The sequence below is a fragment of the Salmo salar genome, chromosome 04, assembly GCF_965601325.2.
Source record: "Salmo salar chromosome 04, fSalSal1, whole genome shotgun sequence".
NCBI lineage: Eukaryota > Metazoa > Chordata > Actinopteri > Salmoniformes > Salmonidae > Salmo > Salmo salar.
Window position 1 is genome coordinate 44,422,501 of NC_138294.1, and position 27,110 is coordinate 44,449,610.

The 27,110-nt window shown below is 46.7% G+C and overlaps 2 protein-coding genes across 2 annotated transcripts; one reads left to right on the top strand and one right to left on the bottom strand.

Annotated features, from left to right (window-relative positions):
• Positions 1 to 4,293: 4,293 nt before the first annotated feature.
• f9b (coagulation factor IXb) lies at positions 4,294 to 9,595 on the top strand. The gene is made up of 8 exons (XM_014196044.3): positions 4,294 to 4,450; positions 7,152 to 7,321; positions 7,426 to 7,450; positions 7,580 to 7,693; positions 7,903 to 8,034; positions 8,142 to 8,503; positions 8,672 to 8,798; positions 8,892 to 9,595. The coding sequence occupies exons 1-8, from the start codon at positions 4,384 to 4,386 to the stop codon at positions 9,470 to 9,472; spliced, it is 1,578 nt and encodes a 525-aa protein (XP_014051519.2). The 5' UTR covers positions 4,294 to 4,383; the 3' UTR covers positions 9,473 to 9,595.
• A 379-nt stretch (positions 9,596 to 9,974) lies between these two features.
• On the bottom strand, positions 9,975 to 27,110 carry mcf2b (MCF.2 cell line derived transforming sequence b). The gene is given in 27 exon segments (XM_082974419.1): positions 9,975 to 11,106; positions 12,050 to 12,153; positions 12,243 to 12,355; positions 12,521 to 12,633; positions 12,864 to 13,063; positions 13,385 to 13,445; positions 13,616 to 13,694; positions 14,100 to 14,192; positions 14,315 to 14,530; positions 14,688 to 14,813; positions 14,921 to 15,013; positions 15,194 to 15,286; positions 15,407 to 15,476; positions 15,602 to 15,717; positions 15,806 to 15,872; positions 16,076 to 16,161; positions 17,175 to 17,260; positions 17,479 to 17,650; positions 18,053 to 18,318; positions 18,321 to 18,621; positions 18,778 to 18,897; positions 18,996 to 19,110; positions 19,299 to 19,423; positions 19,547 to 19,696; positions 19,900 to 20,016; positions 20,291 to 20,419; positions 26,924 to 27,110. Coding segments are annotated over 27 exon segments (3,297 nt in total). The 5' UTR covers positions 26,975 to 27,110; the 3' UTR covers positions 9,975 to 11,071.

The window sequence follows — 27,110 nt, forward strand, 5'->3', positions numbered from 1 at the left end:
TAACAACCACAAGCACCATTTTCCCCCCACTCCTATCGACACAATAATGTTATTAAGTCATACGAGAGTGTTACTGTGTGTGAAGTTTCAAATGCATTCTGTCATTACTAAATGTGTAATGTGATATATTTTAACATGACTATTTTTGTTTTTACAAAAAAAAACATTTGTTGAATAAAATATTTAATCAGTCTTCTTTCTAAAATGAAGGGGATTATGATGCAATCGTTGCAAGATGGAGGGATTCTGATTTCATTGGTCCTCAACCCGTTGGCTTAGTCATTTCATTCAGGGTAAGTGGAGTTAGCTGTGAGTTAGCCTGCCTTTATACAGGTTAACATTCACAAGGCCGCAGGGCCGGACAGATTACCAGGATATGTACTCAGAGCAAGCGCTGACCAGCTGACTAAAGTAACCTGCCTAAATGACTGTCGCCCATAGCACTCACATCTGTAGCCATGCAATTCTTTGAAAGGCTGGTCATGGCTCACATCAACATCATCATCCCAGACACCCTAGACCCACTCCAATTCGTATACCACCCCAACAAATCCACAGATGACGCAATCTCTATTGCACACCACACTCCCCTTTCCCACCTGGACAAAAGGAACACCTATGTGAGAATGCTGTTCATTGACTACAGCTCCACGTTTAACACCATAGTGCCCTCCAAGCTCACCACTAAGCTAAGGATCCTCAAAAACGTCCCTCTGCAACTGGAACCTGGACTTCCTGACAGGAGGTAGGCAACAACACATCCTCCATGCTGACCCTCAACACGGGGTCCCTCAGGTGTGCTTAGTCTCCTCCTGTACTCACTGTTCACACACGACTGTGTGGCCGCACACAACTGCAACACCATCATTAAGTTTGCAGAGGACACAACAGTGGTAGGACTGATCACCGACGACGATGAGACAGCCTACAGGGAGGTCAGAGACCTGGCAGTGTGGTGCCAGGACAACAACCTCTCCTTCAGTGGGATCAAGATGAAGGAGCTGATTGTGGACTACAGGAAACAAAAGGGCCAAGCACGCCCACATCCACATCGACGGGGCTGTAGTGGATCAGGTTGAGAGCTTCGAATTCCTCGGTGTCCACATCACAAGGGTATTATCATGGTCCACACACACCAACACAGTCATGAAGAGGGTACGACAGTACATCACTGGGGCCAAGCTCCCTGCCATCCAGGACATCTATACCAGGCGGTGTCAGAGGAAGGCTCTAAAAATTGTCAAAGACTCTCTGACACCATATGGCAAAGCAGTACCGATGCACCAAGTCTGGAACCAACAGGACCCTGATCAGCTTCTACCCCCAAGCCATAAGACTGCTAAATAGTTAGTACGGGTAGCTATTTGGTTAGCTATCTGCATTGACCCTTTTTGATAACTCTTTTGACTCATCACATATGCTGCTGGTCCTGTTGCCTAGTCACTTTATCCCTACCTATAGTATATGTACATATCTACCTCAATTACCTCGTACCCCTGCACATCAACTAGGTACTGGTACACCGTGTACAGTTGAAGTCGGAAGTTTACATACACCTTAGCCAAATACATTTAAACTCAGTTTTTCACAATTACTGACATTTAATCCTAGTAAAAATTCCCTGTCTTAGGTCAGTTAGGATCACCACTTTATTTTAAGAATGTGAAATGTCAGAATAATAGTAGAGAGAATTATTTATTTCAGCTTTTATTACTTTCATCACATTCCCAATGGGTCAGAAGTTTACATACACTCAATTAGTATTTGGTCGCATTGCCTTTAAATTGTTTAACTTGGGTCAAACGTTTTGGGTAGCCTTCCACAAGCTTCCCACAATAAGTTGGGTGAATTTTGGCTTTTTCAGTTCTGCCCACACATTTTCTATAGGATTGAGGTCAGGGCTTTGTGATGGCCACTCCAATACCTTGACTTTGTTGTCCTTAAGCCATTTTGCCACAACTTTGGAAGTATGCTTGGGGTCATTGTCCATTTGGAAGACCCATTTGCGACCAAGCTTTAACTTCCTGACTGATGTCTTGAGATGTTGATTCAATATATCCACATAATTTTCCTTCACATGATGCCATCTATTTTGTGAATTGCAGCAGTCCCTCCTGCAGCAAAGCACCCCCACAACATGATGCTGCCACTCCCGTGCTTAATGGTTGGGATGGTCTTCTTCGGCTTGCAAGCCTCCCCCTTTTTCCTCCAAACACAACGATGGTCATTATGGTCAAACAGCTCTATTTTTGTTTCATCAGACCAAAGGACATTTCTCAAAAAGTACGATCTTTGTCCCCATGTGCGGTTGCAAATCGTAGTCTGGCTTTTTTATGGCGGTTTTGGAGCAGTGGCTTCTTCCTTGCTGAGCGGCCTTTCAGGTTATGTCGATATAGGACTTTTTTTTACTGTGGATATAGATACTTTTGTACCTGTTTCCTCCAGCATCTTCACAAGGTCCTTTGCTGTTGTTCTGGGATTGATTTGCACTTTTCGCACCAAAGTACTCTAGGAGACAGAATGCGTCTCCTTCCTGAGCGGTATGACGGCTGCGTGGTCCCATGGTGTTTATACTTGCGTACTATTATTTGTACAGATGAACGTGGTACCTTCAGGCTTTGGAAATTGCTCCCAAGGATGAACCAGACTTGTGGAGGTCTACAGTTTTTTTTCTGAGGTCTTGGCTGATTTCTTTTGATTTTCCCATGATGTCAAGCAAATAGGCACTGAGTTTGAAGGTAGGCCTTGAAATACATCCACAGGTACACCTCCAATTGACTCAAATGATGTCAATAAGCCTATCAGAAGCTTCTAAAGCCATGACATCATTTTCTGGAATTTTCCAAGCTGCTTAAAGGCACAGTCAACTTAGTGTATATAAACTTCTGACCCACTGGAATTGTGATACAATGAATTCTAAGTGAAATAATCTGTCTGGAAACAATTGTTGGAAAAATGACTTGTGTCATGCGTAAGTAGATGTCCTGACCGACTTGCCAAAACTATAGTTTGTTAACAAGAAATGTGTGGAGTGGTTGAAAAACGAGTTTTAATGACTCCAACCTAAGTGTATGTAAACTTCCCGACTTCAACTGGTTTTAGTCAAGTTATAGTTACTCATTGTGTATTTATTTACTCATTGTGTAACTATATAAAACATTTTCCTTAAAGTATTTTTTTAGAGAGTACTAATGTTACTGTCCCCACTACAACACAAATATACTTAAATAGATGTCATTTTGTGCTTGAAACATTTAATTCAATTCCTTCCTATGGAGGACTGCTCCTACTGGGTAGTGCCAATATGGCCGACCAGTGGCCTCATATCCTCTCAACGGCCAATGCATAGCATCAGCAATCCAGGGTTTATATGCAGTACATCATTGGTACCGACTCAAATGGCCAAGCTTTCATAAAAAGGAACCAAATTCAAATTTCAGCTCGCCATTGTAATTTCTAAGCAAAATATATTTATCTGTGAACGAGATCATTGCTTGAATACAGGTGCTGTCAATGTCCATGGGGAGATGACAGCATTGTCTGTGATAAATCTTACATTCTGTTAGCTGTGCAAAACTATATAATGGTTCATAAGGACTTTGCAGTTGTACATTTTTAGAAATATTCCCAATAGTTTCCATGTCCTATGTGTTGTCCTGATGCTTTCACACTGCCACTAAAGCTCAGACGGGGTAAACAGCAGGACAGTTAGATATTGGAAAAGACACATAATTAGTGAGGCAGAACTTCCTCAGCCTGAGCTGGCATCGTCCCTAGGAAGAGATCGGGAGCTGACAGCTCTGCAAATACTATACAACTTAGAGTTATACTGACATACCCACCTCTGCCACTCATTTGTGTACACAATCATTGTTTTTTGTGACACAGACTAGAATTTACAACAGCCATTTGTAACCTTTGTCAAGAGTGGAAATAACCTTGTGGTTGAAGAACCACTATTTAGCGGTCTTGTACTTCAAACACACGGGTGACGAAAGTCAGGCAGCAACTGTCAATATTTGTTGTGTTGCCCAAGTTTGGACAACATTTGTCTTCAATTACTCAAAATGTATGAACAATTACATTTGAATCAGCAAAATATATAGACCAATAGATTTAATAATAACAGTTAGGTTTCAAGCCACCCAACTTAAAAAAAAAAAACTTGAAGAGACTCACAGAGAGACGGCGAAAGAGAGAGAGAGAGAGAGTGAGAGAGAGAGAGAGAGAGTGAGAGAGAGAGAGTGAGAGAGATTCGCTTACCCAGGTGGTCATGTGCAAATAGTCTCCTGTACTTTGGAGTTTAGAGTCAGTTTGTCCATTCCCTTTTGGTATTTTCTGTTTGGTGGGACATCAATAGGAATAACTACCTAGAGCAACAAGATGACAAGGATTTGTTTATTTGTCATAACTGCTGTATTCATGGTGGAAAACGAGTTCACTTCTGGAGGTAGGCTTCACACATTTAACCAAAAAAAAGATAGCGACAAACAGTATCCTATGTTTTTCATAAGTGCTTCTTTATCATTCTTTGTGACAGTATAGAAATACTGTACAAATGTGATGTTTGATTCACATATTATTTGTCTCAACAGTTTCTGTTATATCTGCTTCACATAAACCCAAACCAGGACTTTACTCTGATTTCAGTAAACTGGCCTCACTTCTTCCCTGATACCTCATGTCTGTAGTGGGCACAGGGGCATGTTCCCCCTCAGCTTTGTCCTGTTTAAAATATATAACTATTATCATTTTAAGCACATTTTTTGTTGTTGTTTCTCTGTAATACCTAGCCATCTAGCAATTTTATGAAGTTGGTTTTAGCTAGCCCAGGTAGGTTCTCAATCACCCATCCTCATAACTAGCTACCAAGAAGCCATTTCAGGCTATCAATCAAGTTAGAGTAGATTACTTGTCTAACTATCTTAGCTGGCATGCCTGCTGGCAAGGTTGGAATACTTTAGAAAAGAAACGCAATAGCTAAATGGATAAGACTCACATTCCTTTCAATCTTTTACACAGATGTTAGAAGAGATGAAGGGAATCACACACTACAATGACCTAAAGTATGTGGACACCTGCTCGTCGAATATCTCATTCCAAAATCATGGGCATAATATAGAATTGGTTCCCCTTTGCTCCCTTAACAGCCTCCACTCTTCTGGGAAGGCTTTCCACTAGATGTTGAAACATTGCTGCGGGGACTTGCTTCCATTCAGCCACAAGAGCATTTGTGAGGTTGGGTCCTGATGTTGGGTGATTAGGCTTGGGTTGCAGTCGGCGTTCCAATTCATCCCAAAGGTGTTTGATGGAGTTGAGGTCAGGGCTCTGTGCAGGCCAGTCAAGTTCTTCCACTTTTTACCCCTTTTTCGTGATATCCAAATGGTAGTAACAGTCTTGTCCCATCGCTGCAACTCCTGTACGGACTCCGGAAAGGCGAAGGTCGACAGCCATGCGTCCTACGAAACACGACCCCGCCAAGCCTCACTGCTTCTTGACACACTGCTCGCTTAACCCGGAAGCCAGCTGCACCAATGTGTCGGAGTAAACACCGTACAGCTGGCATGCAACCGGCCGCCACAAGGAGACACTAGAGCGTGATGGGACAAGGACATCCTGGCCGGCCAAAACCTCCCCTAACCCGGACGATGCTGGGCCAATTGTGAGCCGCCTCATGGACCTCCCGGTCGCGGCCGGCTGTGACACAGCCTGGAATCAAACCCGGGTCGATAGGGACGCCTCTAGCACTGCAATGCAGTGCCTCAGACCGCTGCGCCACTCGGGAGGCCTCGACAAACCATTTCTGTATGGACCTCACTTTGTACACAAGTGCATTGTCATGCTGAAACAGGAAAATGCCTTCCCCAAACTGTTGCCACAAAGTTGGAAGCACAGAATCATATAGAATTTCATTGTATGCTGTAGCGTTAAGATTTCCCTTCACTGGAATTAAGGGGCCTAGCCCGAACCATGAAAAACAGCCCCAGACCATTATTCCTCCTCCACCAAACTTTACAGTTGGCACTATGCATTCGGGCAGGTAGCATTCTCCTTGCATCCGCCAAACCCAGATTCATCCGTCGGACTGCCAGATGGTGAAGCGTGATTCATCACTGCAGAGAATGTGTTTCCACTGCTCCAGAGTCCAATGGTGGCGAGCTTTAGACCACTCCAGCCAACGTGTGACATTGCGCATGGTAATCTTTGGATTGTGTGCGGCTGCTCAGCCATAGAAACCCATTTCACGAAGCTCCCGACAAACAGTTATTGTGCTGACGTTGCTTCCAGAGGCAGTTTGGAACTCGGTAATGAGTGTTGCAACTGAGGACAGACACATTTTTACGTGCTACGCGCTTCAGCACTGCACGGTCCCATTCTGTGAGCTTGTGTGGCATACCACTTTGCGGCTGAGCCGTTGTTGCTCCTAGACGTTTCCACTTCACAATAACAGCACTTACAGTTTGACCGGGGCAGCTCTAGCAGGGCAGACATTTGACGAACTGATTTGTTGGAAAGGTGCCACGTTGAAAGTCACTGAGCTCTTCAGTAAGGCCGTTCTACTGCCAATGTTTGTCTATGGAGATTGCATGGCGGTGTGCTCGATTTTTATGTCCACATACGTTTGTATATATAGTGTATTTAGTTTCTTTAAAAAAATAACCACCAGTCGGGAGGATACAGACAGCTCAAGAGGTATGCTTAGACATGCAGAAAAATAAGCATATTTTTAAAAATAGAATTAAGCATAATAATTATGGCTCTAGATTGCAGGAAAAAAGCTGTTTAAAGTGTTTGAAAAATGCAAAATTCTTCAACTTCCTGACGGGGGCCCTAGCCCCCCTCCAGACTCCCCCCTAGTCATCCTCACATACTTTGTGCCCCCTCCGATTTTTGGTGTGCATGACACCCCTGCTTCTTCCAGTTCAGTTTTCAGTCCGTCAAATGCAGTGGCACATCGTATAAACTTCAGGGTGCAGATACAGGATGAGAGCATAAGGGTGAGGATGAGAAGAGTCAGAGGAAGGGATGTTTTCTATATGTCAATGATGCTATTTTCTTCTTCATGGTAAATGACATATGCTTCACCAACCTGAACCTATAAGGGGAATTAATTTAGTGACTCCCCATCTCTGTCCTCGTTTCCTCCCCAGCCTCAGTCTTTCTGTCCAGGCAGTCTGCAGACACCCTCCTGAGGAGGCAGAAGCGCTACAACACGGGGGCCTTCGAGGAGATGAAGAAGGACAACCTGGAGAGGGAGTGCATCGAGGAGCGCTGCAATCTGGAGGAGGCGAGGGAAGTGTTTGAGAACGAGGAGAAAACAGTAGGTAGCATCCCCTACAACCCCACATGAAGTCCATCTGCCCATTAGGCTCTGCCATGTCAAGTGACAGACAGCATCAATAATGGTGTTTTCTTTTTATTTAGATGCAATTCTGGGCGAATTACCTTGGTAAGCGTTTAATGCTAAAAATATAAATAAATCGATATTCTATAGAGATAGTAGTGTTGTACTATCAGTTGATTGGTATAATCTATCTCATCTACCTGTAGTCAAGTGTTTGTCTGTGTGCCCCTACAGACGGGGACCAGTGTGAGTCCAACCCATGCCAGAATGGGGGGAAGTGTAAAGATGCCATGAGTGCTTATGTATGCTGGTGTCTACCTGAATTCAATGGGAAAAACTGTGAGATAGGTGAGCAATGTGGTCCCTGTATTCTGTTTAAAATCAGATCAAACGCAGTAACGTAGACTATCTTTTCTTCCGCTTGGCATTCGATTGGATTTGCTGATATTCCTGCTTTAACCTGAACATTTCATTGTATATGTTTACCTTATAGTAGCTTACATGTTAACCTCGTTAATTCCCCTAATCCTCTGTTCTCATGGATTCTCCCTACTCAGAGATGGCTAAGCAGTGTGACATTAACAACGGTGGCTGCTCCCACTTCTGTGTGCTGAACGCCCAGCATGCAGTGTGCGACTGTGCCACAGGATATAAACTGGCTCCGGACAAGACCACCTGTGAACCAGAAGGTACTGATTAATCCTGCATATAAATCCGTGCACTATGTTCCCTTTGCGTTGATTTAAATCATCTATTCATCTATTTTCAACCGATCTCATCTATGTTTGTTTGCCAGGACCGTTCCCCTGTGGTCATCTTGGCAAGGCTATAAGCTCAACGCTGTCCTCTCGGTCGATCATCACAGCCATAAATGTTGATCAGACTCGGCAGTCCTACGACAACGCCCTCAACAGCACTGAGGCACTGGAGGCCTCTGTGAACAACACCTTAGATTCTCTTGCGGTCAATGCCACCACCCCCACCCCCACAAACGCCCACCGGATCAGCAGCACCAGTAGCAGCCACTCTTCCTCAGTGCTGGGGGACTTGCCCTCCTGGGCCTTCTTCCCAACACTGCCCACCATCCAGGAAGAGACATCCAGCGACCAGCGCATCGTTGGGGGAAATACAGTGAAACCTGGGGAGATCCCCTGGCAGGTAGGACTGTCGTGTGTGTGTGTGTGAGAGAGAGAGAGAGAGAGAGAGAGAGAGAGAGAGAGAGAGAGAGAGAGAGAGAGAGAGAGAGAGTGTGTGAGTGTAACTAAGCCCCTCCAGTCAATGTGTTTAGACTGCGGTTGTCTGTGCTAACCTCTGGGACACTGCCAGGTGTCCCTGATGAGCAAGCTGACCGGGCAGAGCTTCTGTGGTGGCACCCTCCTCAGTGAGATGTGGGTCATCACCGCTGCCCACTGCTTGAACGAGGGCAAGATTGGATCCTTCTTCGTCAGAGTGGGTGAGTCAAACCAAGTAGGAGTGACTGCCTATTTCGTATGTGTGCTTCATTCGTTCAAAATAATGTTCATCTGATCCCAATGTCTCTCTACAGGGGAGCACAACATGCAGGTCAAAGAGGGGACGGAGCATGACCACGCTGTGGCTGAGCATCACATACACCCGAGATACGACGCCAAGATAAGTCAGTACAACCACGACATAGCCCTGCTCAAGCTCCGCACGCCCGCCCTCCTCTCTGACTACAGCCTCCCCATCTGCCTGGGGCCCAAGGACTTCACTGAGACGCTGCTGAGGGAGGCCTCTAGCTCAGTGGTCAGCGGCTGGGGCAGGATGCGCTTCCAGGGCCCCGAGTCCTCCATACTGCAGAAGGTGGAGGTGCCCTACGTGGACCGGACCGAGTGCAAGGGCAGCAGCGCAGAGCGAGTGTCCCGCTTCATGTTTTGTGCCGGTTACCGCAGCGAGCAGAAGGATTCATGCCAGGGGGACAGTGGCGGTCCCCATGCCACCCAGTACCGGGACACTTGGTTTCTCACAGGCATCGTGAGTTGGGGGGAGGAGTGCGCCAAGGAAGGGAAGTATGGCATCTACACCCGTGTGTCACGCTACTTCCCGTGGATCTCCAATGTCACTGGGCTTAGAAGCATTGGTTCCAATTCTGAGCCTGATGTCTGACAGGTTCAAACCCCCCCTGCCCCCTGCCCTTACGTTACTTAACGTTTTGGATTATTACAATTGTGTAATGTTTAACTGAGCTGATTTACTCTTTTGTTGATTTATTAAAAGGGATCCTGGAAATGATGTCTCTGGATGTCTTCTGTAAGTTCTTCAAAATATTCAGGCAGATTCAAAAACATTAGGGACTGACCCAGAGGCCTACGCCTCATACAGTAATATCAGTCAACATTTACAAAATGCACATCCACACCCATAAAGGTAAAAAAAAAAAAAGTTAAGACGGTAAAGAAACATTTACGAAAACGTAAATGGAATCTTCATCCATACCATCCAGCCTAGAGCCCTGTATCTTGGGCAGAACTACTTCTACATCATCAAAACCCAGACGGCTGTATCCTCAATGTCTTTTAGTTCCTTGAAATTCTTTTTTTGAATACTGTAAGTCGCTCTGGATAAGAGTGTCTGCTAAATGACTAGAATGTAAAGAAAGACTCTCCCATCAGATTATCTTGTGCTTGTATTTGGTAAAATAATTTCCATCCATATCATATATGAAATTCTCTGTACATTTACATGAATCCCCAACGTCCGTCTATGTGGAGAATTTACACATAAGCTGCAACATCCAATCATCGCACTCACTCAGCAGTAGAAATAGCAGCCGCGGCAGCAGCACCGCAGGACCCTCCTCTCACGTCAAATGGTCAGATGACTGACACACCACCCCCTACTGGCACAAAACTGCAGTGCACATAAAAAGAAGCATTAGGCAATGTTCAACAGGGAACTGACCACCTGCAACACCCTGTTGACATTCATGCAGAATAGCGAGCATAGAAATACAACGCTTGGCACGGTTTGCTTGCACACTGAAATGTAAGCTATTTACCATAGTAACTGGGGATAATGAGAGTGGTACAAAATGAGGCTGTTCTAACAAATAAAGCAGACAGGGAAACTGTACAATAGCATGTTTTGGCACATAACCTGGCATTGATGATATGTTGAAATCTGTTATGGTCTATCATGAACCATGATAGTTACACACAAATGTAAAAAAATAGAGATTGATTCACTTTCACTGTAACAGAAGTAAAACAGTCCTTTTCTAAGTAAATATATTTATAAAGTGGACTAGAAACAGTTCATGCATCTCATCCACAGGAAAATGAAGACATGGAGATCCTATGTCCCGGGGTGACAGTTCTTTAAGGTGATGTTGTGATGCTGCCTGGGGTCGGAAAGTAGACTCAGTCCACTGCCTTGTGCTTGAGGTTGTTTGCTTGACGTGGGAAGGGATGTTACCCACGGCAACACATGCACTCTCTGGAGGAAATGTAAAAAGACGTCCTTGTGGTTTATCGTCATGGTATTAATATGGTGTTGATTATTATACATTTCGGGAGATGGACGGTAAGAAGGCAAAGTTGACCCTTCAGATCCTCTGGTTTGATTGATGACTGGTCGGTCTCTGGCAGCATGTTCAAGGCCCCCGGAGACTCCGGGGAAGACGACCTTGGATGGGAATGATGTCAGGACGACAGTTGTGGTGACAGAGGTTTTGTCCGGACGGAGGATGGATGGCACGTGCTTCATTCAGAGAGAGCTGAGCTTTCGGGTTTTCTGATTCCCTGAAGGAGTAAGAGAAGCACACAGGTAGTAAGGTCGTAATGTGCAGGTATGTAGAGAAGCACACAGGTAGTAAGGTCGTAATGTGCAGGTATGTAGAGAAGCACACGGGTAGTAAGGTCGTAATGTGCAGGTATGTAGAGAAGCACACGGGTAGTAAGGTCGTAATGTGCAGGTATGTAGAGAAACACACGGGTAGTAAGGTCGTAATGTGCAGGTATGTAGAGAAACACACAGGTAGTAAGGTCGTAATGTGCAGGTATGTAGAGAAGCACACAGGTAGTAAGGTCGTAATGTGCAGGTATGTAGAGAAACACACAGGTAGTAAGGTCATAATGTGCAGGTATGTAGAGAAGCACACAGGTAGTAAGGTCGTAATGTGCAGGTATGTAGAGAAGCACACAGGTAGTAAGGTCGTAATGTGCAGGTATGTAGAGAAACACACAGGTAGTAAGGTCGTAATGTGCAGGTATGTAGAGAAACACACAGGTAGTAAGGTCGTAATGTGCAGGTATGTAGAGAAGCACACAGGTAGTAAGGTCGTAATGTGCAGGTATGTAGAGAAGCACACGGGTAGTAAGGTCGTAATGTGCAGGTATGTAGAGAAGCACACAGGTAGTAAGGTCGTAATGTGCAGGTATGTAGAGAAGCACACAGGTAGTAAGGTCGTAATGTGCAGGTATGTAGAGAAGCACACAGGTAGTAAGGTCGTAATGTGCAGGTATGTAGAGAAACACACAGGTAGTAAGGTCGTAATGTGCAGGTATGTAGAGAAGCACACAGGTAGTAAGGTCGTAATGTGCAGGTATGTAGAGAAACACACAGGTAGTAAGGTCGTAATGTGCAGGTATGTATGTGGATATGAGGACATCTTATTCATTCTTGCTAATAGCTACAAACACAAGAACAGGGATCTCTACTATTGGTCCATGGGGAGCCCCTCACCTTCCATCCTGCCTGAGTGGGCACGGCCACTCTCTCCCAGAATCCTGTGCAGGTTATCAGCTGAGACCCGACCCTCATCACAACGACTGACATTCCTCACAAGCCTGACAGAGAGAGAATCAGGAGTACTGCTGTAGTAACGACGGCAAGCAACAGTAACAGCGGTAGTGATATTAGTAACGGGGCTTCTCACCACTTCCCTACAGTGTCCTGATCCAGCAGCTGGATGACATCGCCGCAATTAATGATGAGGTCATCTGTACTACACACACTACTTTCCACCAGGGCCCTGTACCTCCCAGGAACCTGTGAGAGGAAAGCATGTCCCCTTAAGACCAGATAAAGAAAAAACAGACTGACAATAGCCTCACATTTTACACCATGCTCTAATTCCAATGTCCAATTACGTCCACAAACTGTTTTGCAGAACACTTGACACTACAACGCCGGGTGACCTTTAGACCGGCTCACCAGTGGAGTAGGGTCGTCCTCCTCGTCAGAGTCTGACAGGTTGGACAGGTCAGTGGTGCTCCAGTCCTCCAGACCCTCGCAGACGTCCACTGAGTGGGAGGTGCCAGGCCAACCTACGTTTGACAGACAGAAGCTCTCGATTACAACCCTCCTCACAAGTCAAAGGTCTCTCTGCGTGCCAAACATATTCACCTAAATGTCACTGACGTTAGACACTTTCAAAACCTTCCCACGTGTCAAAACCTCACCGACCGGCCCCAACTGGCCAGCAGACTTGGAGTCTGCCTTGCTACTAAAGTGAATTGGTGAGACAAAATGGCTGCTGTTTTCCACGCTTACTCACTGCGTCGATTGTTGTGCTGGGGCTGGGGGGAGAAGACCACGGGGTCTGTGAGGACGGGGCTGGTGCGGCCCGACGACTCGGCCTCCTCCGTGCTGAGGGATTGGTCTGGAGGTTTACTGTGAGGAAGGACATCAAAACAACCTGAGCAGCCAGTGATCTGCCCGGGACTCCACGGCATGCACACCGACATATGAGCCAGACTGTCCCGCGTCGCAAAGGAACGGGGCAGAAACACAACATCCACATGGTCACAAGCTTGGCCTCAGGCACTGGCTAACTCACATCGTTCTCGAGACCAACGCCAGAGAAACAAGCTTGACATTTCGGGAGTCACTAGGTTGGAGATGAGTTGATACCAAGCTATGATTGGAATCGACAACAAACGAATCACACGCTACGAGCGCCATTTTCAAACAATTCCAGGAAATCCCAATGTTCTCTTTGTTCGTCATGCAAATTGTAAGACATGGGGGACATGAGAGAACATGAGCGGACGTGAGAGGACATGCAAAGAGCATCACCTGTCAGTAGAGGGAGGAGACAGAGGAGTCTGCTCCGAGAGTTGAATAGGGGGAATGTCTTCTGAGAGAGGGAGAGAGGGGGGGAGGATAAAAGGGAATTTAGACCAGGTAGTTTAACCAAACTACTGGCATGCAGACAGACAAGTCACATCACAGCACAATAGAGGACGAGGGGAATGAACAACACACCCAACATGGAAGCTGACACACAAGTAGACGCAAAGTAGAAACCTTGGAGGAGCCTCTGTTGGTTGGTGAGAATTTTCCTGATCTCCGTGAGCCAGGCGATCTTGATCTGGAACGTAGGGGCCTGGGGAACACAACCACGGGCGTCAGTACCGTGCGTGTGTCAGCGAGTCAAATCAAACCAAACCGTATTGGCCGCGTACACATTTTGCAGATGTTATCGCAGGTGCAACGAAATGCTTGTGTTTCTACCAAACATAAAATAAAATCATTGAGGAATATCCGGACGAGCAATGTCAGAGTCCGGAATTCCAATATACAGGACGGTGTTTATCGACATTATGGACAGTGTAGGAATAGAAACGGTGGGTACAGCAGTAGTTATATAGGATGAGTCTTGACTAGAATACGGTGAATACATATGAAGTGAGTAAGACCAGACCAAGCCTACTCCATCACTTCCCAAGACACAGACTAAACTGAGAGCAGAAGATAATCAAAATCAAATGACACATAACGTGGCCCTCACCTGAACAACATACACCTCCTCTCTGCCACTGTACCAGAGCTCAAACTTTTTCACATCTCCTTTGACATTCTCAGTGATGCCAACAGCACTCATCTGCAGAGAAAACACAATTCCCCACCGCAAGTGTATTGACTGTCCCTTTAATCAAAGCGAACGTGTGTCCATATGATAAGAACAGAAGTGCCAGTCGTGCCCTGCCCCCCCCCGGGCCTTACCCTCAGGCAGTGCTTGAAGCTATAGTAGGGGGTGCGGTCGTGGCCCTCCCCATGCTCCTCACGGCGCTTGCAGAAGAGCAGAGCGTGCTCATGCAGGAAGAGATGCCTCTGCATGGGTTTGAAACGGGCCTTCATCCTCGTCGGGCCCCTCTTATGGCTGATCCACACACTGAAGGAGCCCTGCATCAGCACCCGACCCAGGTCACTCAGCTCCCCCTGGGGACACAGCCAGACACAACACAACCCAGCACGTTGGGATATGGTAAGACATAATTATTACGAAAAATTCACTGAGAGACAAAAGATGCACATCTGTCCCTTCTCATTCATCCTCACTTAGTCACTCATACATTCTCTCACCCACATGCAGTACCTCATAACCTGTGATGGCGATCTGGTGCATGGAGTCGTTGACAGACTTGAGGAGATCCAGCATGGACTCCAGTGCTCCCTGCAGCTCAGAGATATAACCACTTTCTGCGCTGTGCTTCAACAGCTCCTGTCGGGAAAGACAGGAGCCCGGAGGGCCCCAATGTGTTCATATGGAATGTTAAAGCGCGCACACGGACCATGTACGTCAAGATGTCGGCTGAGCCCAAGCCCTACCTTCAGCAGCAGCTGGTACTTAGTCAGTCTCTGGACAGGCTTTAGGAGGTACGAGTCCAACCCCAGTTTGTGCGCCAGCTTCTTCTGACACTCCTACACAGGATGGAGACAGAAAGACTGAAGAAATCCTTCAAATGTGTCCAGAAGACGCAACGTTTGTCAAAACTAGAACTTTTTTATCAATACATGAAAGGGGATTCAAAAGTGGGAGGTAAGGGGAAGTGCATCTCTCTTCAATGAAAAACAGTTTGGCAGTCCACTTAGCCAGAGTACCTGGAAGAAGAGGGAAGCAGAGCACTGTCTCCATAGCAACTCAGAGTGCGGCTTGTTCTGACAGTAGCGCTCGTACACCTGGAACTTTTCTTTCTGAAACGGACAGAGAAACGTCAACACCAAGCCAACTGACCGCAGAGGGTTACAAGGGGGCTCTGACTGAGGACCCCATAACACATGAAGTCAGAGAGGGGTGATCACAAGCTTGCTCACCCGTTGTAGAAAGCAGGCTCCAACCCTCTCGGGAGTCTCCAGGCACCCCTCCAAGTCCTGGAGGAAGGTCCTGTAGAGAGGAGGGAGAGGATGAGGCATGACTTCAATCAATACTCTCCTCACTGTAAAAACAGAGCTTCTGCTTATCAGTGCCTCGGTGCGTGTGAAAGAGCGAGTGTTTGTGTACATCCTTGCCTGCTATGGAATTTGTAGATCTCTGGCATATTCCCGAAGAGGACTTCCTTCTTGCTGCGCAGGACAGAGGGCAGTAGGTTGGAGAGGACGGGGTTATCCATCTCTGCCCTGTAACCCTACAGAAATGAAGACTTGTTTTTTTTTTATATCGTACCCGTCGGGATGGTTTGTGTGTCTGTGCAACTGTTAAATGAAACACCTTACCAGCAAGACAGAGAGCAGCTCCTCTACATAGATCCTCTCTGTCTCAATAAGCTCTTTGATTATGTGTCTGAAGACACAAAGCACAGTCAGCAAGATGCACAGAGAGAGAGAGAGAGAGAGACAAAGAGGCACCAGTAAGGGAAATTCCTTTATTAAATGAAATGTAATTACATTTTCTAGGCAGATAACAAAGACAGATAAACAGTTGATGAAACCAAGCTGGAATCAGACAGTACATGCAGACTGATGATGAGTGGGGGGCTGTTTCACCGTTTCAGCTGGTCTGGGCTCTCCTCTCCCTCCTGGCCGTAGGAGAGAGAGTTGCGGTTCTCCTCATAGTCATGCATCACCTCTATCTGGAGAGGGAGAGAGAGAGAGAGGGCAGGAATGAATTTAGTCAACATGACAAGCTGAAACAATGATAAGCCACTCTGTAGGACAAAAATGATGTGGAGGCCAGATTAAAAAAAATAGGCTATCCCACATGGGAGAAAACGCAAATCGTGTTGACATGAAATGTAAAGTAGGGGACATTCTATAGCCCTATTGGGACGGGGGAGGTTGGGATGGTCGGGTAATGTAATTATCCGCACGAGCACAAAACACCACATCCGTCATTGTAGTCTTGTCCGTATCTGCCATGTCAGTCATTTTTACCTGGCGGGAAGGTTATTATCCCCCCCCCAGAAAACTCCCCAGGTCCTCTGATAATACTTACCCCGTGTGAATCGTCATCCCTGTGTTTTGATGGATATTACAGAGTTGAACAGGTGCTGCACGCGGTCTTAAAACAAAGCGCGACGTAGCGTACAAATGAACGATCTGTTCTGTCATATACCAACTTTCCCGCCTACTGGGCACAGACGTTAACTCAACGTCTATTCCACTTGGGTTCAACGTCATTTCATTACCATGACGTGGATACAACGTTGATTCAACCAGCGGGCAGTGCCTATTTCTCTTTTAAAAGATTAAGCGGATGATATTGTGCCAATGAATTGATAAATTGGCAATTACGTCCGTTAATTGAGTGTCTGCATACAGTTCGCGGCTCTTGTTGATACCATTTAGACTTTCTCCAAACTGAAAGCCAATATAAGTTGAAATATATTCACGCCTAGAACAACCTCCTGGCTCCCGTCACGATGGTCCATTTAGAATGAGAAAAATGATATATTTCCCTGGGCAGTTTGGTAAAAACGAATCCCATCCGAATCGTCGATTGGGAAAAACCGGACATGCTGGTCGAAATAACCACGTAACCAAAGTCCTATATTAATACAGGTCCCGTGCGTGTCATACACTTATAATGAATACAGTGGATCTTAAGGAACCTTCTGATCTTTAGTTGTCAGAACCCAACTCTCACCTTTCTAGGGCTTTTCCGAGCTGCCCTCTTGCCAGGTAAGAGGTCAAAAGAGAACCTTGAGTTGAGAACCGAGTTGAAATCTACACCTGCAGGCATGAAAATGCACAGAATGATTATGAAAAAAAAGACGATTACTTCAAGTATGAACACTTGATCTGAGGAAGACAGGCTGCTGAATGTCCACTATCATCCTTGAAAAATCTTCTCTCACACACCTAATAATCAGAGTACGAGAACTAATTCACATTCAGCGTCCGTTAGGCCTCGGGAAGAGTTTTGCGGTTGTGTAGTTATGGTAACGTACTGTGTTTGGGGGAGAAGAGAGGGGATTTGCACCGGGGAGAGTGCTCAGGCCGAGGGGCCACCAGCTGGACGGGCCGCACCTGAATGTCAGCCAGCTTCCTCAGACATGCCTGTCTGTTGTGGATCATTCTCTGCATGGCAGACAGCTTCTCAGTGGCCACCCCAATCTGAGACTGAGATACGAAGAGAGAGAGAGAGAGAGAGAGAGAGAGAGAGAGAGAGAGAGAGAGAGAGAGAGACAGAGAGAGAGAGAGAGAGGGAGACAGAGAGAGAGAGAGAGAGAGAGAGAGAGAGATTATCGATAGAGATCGACAGGCCTATTGGATCTGCATGAGGGAGGAGAAAGGTGGAAAGTGCTGGCAACAGTAGGTTGTTGATAATAATACTCTACACTTGTGGCAGTAGTAGTATTACAGTATGTGTCATGTTTGCCGTGTCGACAGGGTGTTGTCGTCGTACCAAAGAGCTTTGGGATGAAATGATAACGGGAGGAAATGGCACGGTATGACTTGGAGCCAGGCTGGGTGGAAAAGTGACTGATACCAAAGAACACACTATGGAACAGGGACGCATACCTCTAGCTGAGGGGTCAGGATGGCCTCAAACTCCAGACTGAGGACATCAGGGCTTTGGCTCAGACACAACGGTGTCTCCTCCTGGAGTCTCTCTATGTCCTGCAGCGCTCCCTGAGCTCCCTCCTTGGACTGGAACTTATCCACCAGCTGATTGGCTAAGAGGTAAGCCCCCTCGTCACACCAGCGCCGGGCCTGAAGGCGGACATAGACACACAGACACACACACACACACACACACACACAGACGCATGGAAGCATGACACACTGACTATCACAGACATCACTGTCTCTACAAGCTTTATGAGTGGATATGGGACGATGGGGGTTACAATTGTGTGTGTGTGTGTGTGTGTGTGTGCATGCGTGCGCTCGCATGCCTCTTCCAGACGCAGCAGCAGGTCGCGTATGCGGGTGAGGGCAGCCCGTTTGGCTCGGATAGCGGTGGTCAGCACGTCACAGTGGTGCCGCAGCTCGTTGCACCGCTGGACGATCAGGGCCAGAGCGTAGTGGTGACCGGTGGCCAGCTGGTGGCCGCGCAGGATGATTATCTGGGCGCGGCCCATCTCTTCCTGACAACCACCACAATCACAACAACAAAAAACCCGGTCAAGGATCCCCATCAGAGGTGCACCTATCTGGAGCAGTTTACGGTTCTCTGACAGAAATCTCACGATGTACTGGATAAGGGTCAAGCGAGAGGTTCGTTTGTGGCGTGGAACCCTGACCTGTGCGCGGGTGTCCAGTGACTCCAGATCTTTTAATAGCTGTTCTGTCTGGACCACAGTGCCGCCCACTGCAGCGACCTCCTTCTCCTGACCAGACAGCCGGTCCAGGATCTCCTCCATCTGAGCAACAGCAAAAAGGAAGTTTGACCTTTGGCACTAAATGTAGGAAATAGTACAGATTGACAGTTTTCACTTGTACCACTCTAAACTGGCTGTACCTCATGAAAGCTCATCTCATATCTCATCAGCTGAAGGTACTGCTGCAGTTTCAGGTGATGCTTCTCAAAAAAGCCATCAAAAGCCACCTCCATGTCCCGTAGTTGGGCCAGAAGCCTGAAGAAAACAGATGGTACACAAGCTAAAGGTCAAACACTTAAACCTATCAAAACGATAATTCCACCAGAACCCCATCCCATGGCAGCTCCCGCAAAGACAACATGAGATAAATGGAACTACACACACCAACGGCATGTGAAGAAACACAGTTGTCTGAACCATCTTTTTTTAACAGTGTACTGCACCTCTGCACCGTGTCCCAGTCCTGTTTGATATCTTTGTCCTCCTGACCATCAGCTTTAGCTGCCTTGGCGGCTTCCAGGTTGGAGAGCAAGTGACGGCCCTCCCGCATCACTGACCTGATGTCCTCCTGCAATCGTTGCCATTCGGTTATTCACAGGACGTCACAACACCATGCACTACTACGGCCTTGCAACAACAACAACAAAAAAGTGTGAATAATTCCAAGGTTGTCATGGGAGATGTGTCTTACTTTCAGCTGCCTGTATTTGTCAGTGTGGGATCTGAGGAGGAACTCGATGGCGTCGGCCTCATCTGGAAGCTCGGTCTCGGCGAGCTCGGTGCCAAACGACTGCAGCAACTGGGCTATCTCCTTCACAGTCACGGCAAAGCTCTCAATCGCCTACAGAGGGAGACAAATATGAATGAACGTCTGCCTTATACCAAAAACACCAATTTGTCACGTATTCTGCCACACTGCACATCTAGGCTCCTTTGCGGTGTTAATTGTCTACGTGTCGTTGATGAGGTCAGTGTTCCAAAATACCAGGTCTGCCTATAAATCAATGTGTTGCTTTAGGTGACACCGTGGGACAGCATGTTTACCGTACGAAGGACAATCCAGTCACTATGGCAGTACTCCAGAGTTCCACCAAACTCGGAGGTCAGCTGGTTCTCATCGATGTAGCGAAGCAGGTCCGTAACTGAACTGAGCATAACCACCTGTGGAAGAACGCAGAGTAGCAGACCGAGGTGTACAACACAAAAGCACCATGACAACCAGAATCCATAATAATCACTCCTCACATTACAGTAATACATCTTAGAGAGAGATTGTGGGTAACACAACCTAAGAGAGTCCTTCACAGCCCCTGATATTGCCAGACTGTTGAAACAACTACTGTAATCACCTGACTACTGTCCCTTAACCACTTTCTGTACTGGTATTTGCTCAACATTTCAAACAAGCCTTGGTTTCGTCATGTCCACTTCTTACCGGCATCTTGAGCATGAAGTCATCCTGGCTGAAGCGGAAGCCCAAGTCAGTGCCGGTGCCTGAGGGACTCTGCAGGAGACTGGTGGGCCGCAGAACCAACACCAGGTGGAGATTCCCCGGGAAGGACATCTGCAGAAAGAAGACAGCAGGAGAAGAGAAAAACAGTTAAGATAATTGATATCATTTAACGTTATTGCCTGTGTGGTATGACTGTTGTGTCAGCGTGCTCTCTTTTCATCCTACTTGGTTATTGCCTCACTACCGTTCTCAAGCTGTTCCTCTTAGTTTTCATCCTACTCAGTAAGTGTGGACGTTCACAGTGTTGACCTTCTTAGATCATTAGATAACTCTTACATAAAGTCCTCCTCCCTATCGCACTAGACGAGTGAATAAACCTAAGTCAGCATGTTGACTTTATGTAATGTTTTCATAACCTACATTACTCATCTCATATGTATATACTGTACTCTATGCCATCCTGATGTAATGTATCACTAGCCACCTTAAACAATGCAGCTTTATATGTTTTCATACCCTACAATACTCATCTCATATGTATATACTGTACTCCATACCATCTATTACATCTTGCCTACGTCATTCGGCCATCACTCATTTATATATTTTCATGTACATATTCGTATTCATTCCTTTACACTTACGTGTACAAGGTAGTTGTTGTGGAATTGGTAGATTACTTGTTAGATATTACTGCATGGTCGGAACTAGAAGCACAAGCATTTCGCTATACTTGCATTAACACCTGCTAACCATGTGTATGTGACAAATACATTTGATTTGATTTGATGTTTAGGTAGAAATGATAACCCCTATGTTGCATGGCTAGATGAATGCAGAGTTATATTTTGATACATATTTTTACACATGTTAACTATATGGCTCTGGATGAATGTAATGGGCTCTAATTTTACCAAGATGTTCTAATTCCGTCCACTGGAATTTAGGTTCCAGTTCATTTTAATGCGTTGCAAAACAAGTATGACAAGTATTGTCTCTACATGATGATTAAAATAAACAAATGATCGAGAAAGAGGGGAAATATAGGTAAAATAGTAGCCTTCTACAGTCTCTGGAATAGCAGAGAAACTCACAACATACTGCAACACCTCCAACAACATACTGCAACACCTCCAACATCATACTGCAACACCTCCAACATCATACTGCAACACCTCCAACATCATACTGCAACACCTCCAACATCATACTGCAACGCCTCCAACATCATACCGCAACGCCCTCCAACATCGTAATGCACCGCATCCGACATCATACTGCAATGCCTCCAACATCAGACTGCAACGCCTCCGACATCAGACTGCAACGCCTCCGACATCATACTGCAACGTCTCCAACATCATACTGCAACACCGCCAACATCATACTGCAACGCCCTCCGACATCGTAATGCAACGCCCTCCGACATCATACTGCAACGCCTCCAACATCATACTGCAACACCGCCAACATCAGACTGCAACGCCTCCGACATCATACTGCAACGCCCTCTGATATCATACAGCAACGCCTCCGACATCATACAGCAACGCCCTCCGACATCATACTGCAACATCTCCGACATCATACTGCAACACCTCCAACATCATACTGCAACGCCCTCCGACATCGTAATGCAACGCCTCCGACATCATACTGCAACGCCTCCAACATCATACTGCAACGCCTCCAACATCAGACTGCAACGCCTCCAACATCAGACTGCAACGCCTCCAACATCATACTGCAACGCCTCCGACATCATACTGCAACGTCTCCAACATCATACTGCAACACCTCCAACATCATACTGCAACGCCCTTCGACATCGTAATGCAACGCCTCCGACATCATACTGCAACGCCTCCAACATCATACTGCAACGCCTCCGACATCATACTGTAACGCCTTTTGACATCGTAATGCAACGCCTCCGACATCATACTGCAACACCTCCAACATCATACTGCAACGCCCTTCGACATCGTAATGCAACGCCTCCAACATCATACTGCAACACCTCCAACATCATACTGCAACGCCCTTCGACATCGTAATGCAACGCCTCCGACATCATACTGCAACGCCTCCAACATCATACTGCAATGCCCTCCGACATCGTAATGCAACGCCCTCCGACATCATACTGCAACGCCTCCAACATCATACTGCAACACCGCCAACATCAGACTGCAACGCCTCCGACATCATACTGCAGCGCCCTCTGATATCATACAGCAACGTCTCCGACATCATACAGCAACGCCCTCCGACATCATACTGCAACACCTCCAACATCATACTGCAACGCCCTTCAACATCGTAATGCAACGCTTCCAACATCATACTGCAATGCCTCCAACATCATACTGCAACGCCCTCCGACGTATTGCAACGCCTCCGACATCATACTGCAACGCCTCCAACATCAGACTGCAACGCCTCCGACATCATACTGCAACGTCTCCAACATCATACTGCAACACCTCCAACATCATACTGCAACGCCCTTCGACATCGTAATGCAACGCCTCCGACATCATACTGCAACGCCTCCAACATCATACTGCAATGCCCTCCGACATCGTAATGCAACGCCTCCGACATCATACTGCAACGCCTCCGACATCATACTGCAACGTCTCCGACATCATACTGCAACACCTCCAACATCATACTGCAACGCCCTTCGACATCGTAATGCAACGCCTCCGACATCATACTGCAACGCCTCCAACATCATACTGCAACGCCTCCAACATCATACTGCAACGCCCTCCGACATCATACTGCAACGCCCTCTGACATCATACTGCAACGCCTCCAACATCATACTGCAACGCCTCCAACATCATACTGCAACGCCCTTCGACATCGTAATACAACACCTCCAACATCATACTGCAACGCCTCCGACATCATACTGCAACTCCCTCCAACATTGTACTGCAACGCCTCCGACATCATACTGCAACACCTCCGACATCATACTGCAACGCCTCCGACATCATTCTGCAACGCCCTCCGACATCATACTGCAACGCCCTCCGACATCATACTGCAACGCCTCCGACATCATACTGCAACGTCTCCGACATCATACTGCAACGCCTCCAACATCATACTGCAATGCCCTTCGACATCATACTTCAACGCCCTCCAACATTGTACTGCAACGCCTCCGACATCATACTGCAACACCTCCGACATCATACTGCAACGCCTCCGACATCATTCTGCAACGCCCTCCGACATCATACTGCAACGCCCTCCGACATCATACTGCAACACCTCCGACATCATACTGCAACGCCTCCGACATCATACTGCAACACCGCCAACATCAGACTGCAACGCCTCCGACATCATACTGCAGCGCCCTCTGATATCATACAGCAACGTCTCCGACATCATACAGCAACGCCCTCCGACATCATACTGCAACACCTCCAACATCATACTGCAACGCCCTTCAACATCGTAATGCAACGCTTCCAACATCATACTGCAATGCCTCCAACATCATACTGCAACGCCCTCCGACGTATTGCAACGCCTCCGACATCATACTGCAACGCCTCCAACATCAGACTGCAACGCCTCCGACATCATACTGCAACGTCTCCAACATCATACTGCAACACCTCCAACATCATACTGCAACGCCCTTCGACATCGTAATGCAACGCCTCCGACATCATACTGCAACGCCTCCAACATCATACTGCAATGCCCTCCGACATCGTAATGCAACGCCTCCGACATCATACTGCAACGCCTCCGACATCATACTGCAACGTCTCCAACATCATACTGCAACACCTCCAACATCATACTGCAACGCCCTTCGACATCGTAATGCAACGCCTCCGACATCATACTGCAACGCCTCCAACATCATACTGCAACGCCTCCAACATCATACTGCAACGCCCTCCGACATCATACTGCAACGCCCTCCGACATCATACTGCAACGCCTCCAACATCATACTGCAACGCCTCCAACATCATACTGCAACGCCCTTCGACATCGTAATACAACACCTCCAACATCATACTGCAACGCCTCCGACATCATACTGCAACTCCCTCCAACATTGTACTGCAACGCCTCCGACATCATACTGCAACACCTCCGACATCATACTGCAACGCCTCCGACATCATTCTGCAACGCCCTCCGACATCATACTGCAACGCCCTCCGACATCATACTGCAACGCCTCCGACATCATACTGCAACGTCTCCGACATCATACTGCAACGCCTCCAACATCATACTGCAATGCCCTTCGACATCATACTTCAACGCCCTCCAACATTGTACTGCAACGCCTCCGACATCATACTGCAACACCTCCGACATCATACTGCAACGCCTCCGACATCATTCTGCAACGCCCTCCGACATCATACTGCAACGCCCTCCGACATCATACTGCAACACCTCCGACATCATACTGCAACGCCTCCGACATCATACTGCAACACCTCCGACATCATACTGCAACGCCTCCGACATCATTCTGCAACGCCTCCGACATCATACTGCAACGCCTCCGACATCATAATGCACCGCCCTCCAATATCATACTGCAATGCCTCCAACATCATACTGCAACACCCCCTGACATACTGCAACGCCCTCCGACATCATACTGCAACACCGCCAACATCATACTGCAACGCCTCCAACATCATACTGCAACGTCTCCGACATCATACTGCAACGCCTCCGACATCATACTGCAACGCCTCCGACATCATACTGCAATGCCTCCGACATCATACTGCAACACCTCCAACATCATACTGCAATGTCTCCGACATCATACTGCAACACCTCCAACATAATACTGCAACACCTCTATCATACTGCAACACCTCCAACATCATACTGCAACACCTCCAACATCATACTGCAACAGCAGTGGAGGACCTTCGACTCTTATAACATCCTTGTGACCAACTAGCTGTTGTTCTATGTCAGACTCTCTTCAGATGTGTGAGGCAAATGCACCTCAGCACTAAAAGTGAATAAGACTTCAGTAATGGAACTTTGCATAGGCCAATTGGAGATGTACTTCCATGTACAGGCCACTGTGATCCAAGGGGCAGCCTTGAGCAGCAGCGTGAATGCAAATAGATACAAGGCAAAGTCAATCTGAATGTCTGCAGGACAGGTGATCAATGAAACACACCAGGCGACACCAAGCTCATCAGCTTTCCCTAGCACTCAGTCAATCCTAGTGGAGACATGCTGGAGATTTGATCACTGCAGCACAGATCAAAAACATGCATATCAACAGTTTTTTGGCCTATTACACATCTCAAATATCCCCGAATACCATCACATAATGCATGTATTATGAGAAACCGTTTTTTAGTATAATTCAGCTCTAACAAAACTACTGTCTCCATCGTTTGCGACCACACTGCTGTGTCACTGAAACACCTTGCTTACAGTACATTAAAAAAAATAGGATTTCACCTTTATTTAACCAGGAAGGCCAGTTGAGAACAAGTTCTCATTTACAACTGCGACCTGGCCAAGATAAAGCAAAGCAGTGCGCCACAAACAACAACACAGAGTTACACATGGAATAAACAAACGTACAGTCAATAACACAGTAGAAAAAAATTCTATATACAGTGTGTGCAAAAGAGGTCAGGTTAGGGAGGTAAGGCAATAAATAGGCCATAGTGACAAAATAATTACAATTTAGCAATTAAACACTGGAGTGATAGATGTGCAGAAGATGAATGTGCAAGTAGAGATACTGGGTACAAAGGAGCAAAAAAATATATATATAACAATATGGGGATGATGTAGTTGGGTGGGCTATTTACAGGTGAGTTATGTACAGGTGCAATGATCTCTAAGCTGCTCTGACAGCTGGTGCTTAAAGTTAGTGAGGGAGATATGCATCTCCAGCTTCAGTGACTTTTGCAGTTCGTTCCAGTCATTGGCAGCAGAGAACTGGAAGGAAAGGCGGCCAAAGTAGGAATTGGCTGTGGTGCCTGTGGTGCCCTGTGGTGAACTACAGAGCAAATATAGTACAATAGGCTATATCAGTTATTAGCTAACAGTATATGAATGATGCAGACTGATACATACAGACAGCAGTAGAAATGCAACTAGGCTACTGCAATAATATTTTAAGGTCATACAATATGCATTAACTCTCTATCGATAAAGATAACACTGATGATAATACCACCTACAACAAACACTAGGTTATATCACTCTTCAATGCCTAAAGACCTGTTTCAACTATTGTTACTGTTGTTATACCGCAAGACTTATCATACACACCATTTTGTCATTGGCATGTCCTGTCCGACCGACCCCCCTCCCCCCCGCATCTCCAAACACATGTATAGACGTACAACTATGTAAACTATTTTTGAAATGCACGCTTACTAGAACAGACAGAAACTCAAGTGTTATCTGACATTTGTATATGCCTTAAGTCGCATGCGATTTCTAGCTGATGCCGCAGTAGGGCACATCCCGGCCAAACAGTGTTCGCCTCGCTATGCTGCAATAGACAGATCCTGATTCCTAATTTCGGGAAACATCAAAGAAATACTTATATCGTAAACACCTTACCGCGGCCCTCCGCAAACGGGGCAGTCCCCTAAAAGGATTGGCCTCCGCCATGGTTTTAGGTTGGCCTTTCTAGGGGATATCTCCCTATTTTTAGGGGATATCTCGCCGCATCACAACTTCCCTCCCTCCATCAGTACAGCGCGGGACTCTCGGCAGTAGTGAGCAGCCGCAGCATCGCATTGCAGTG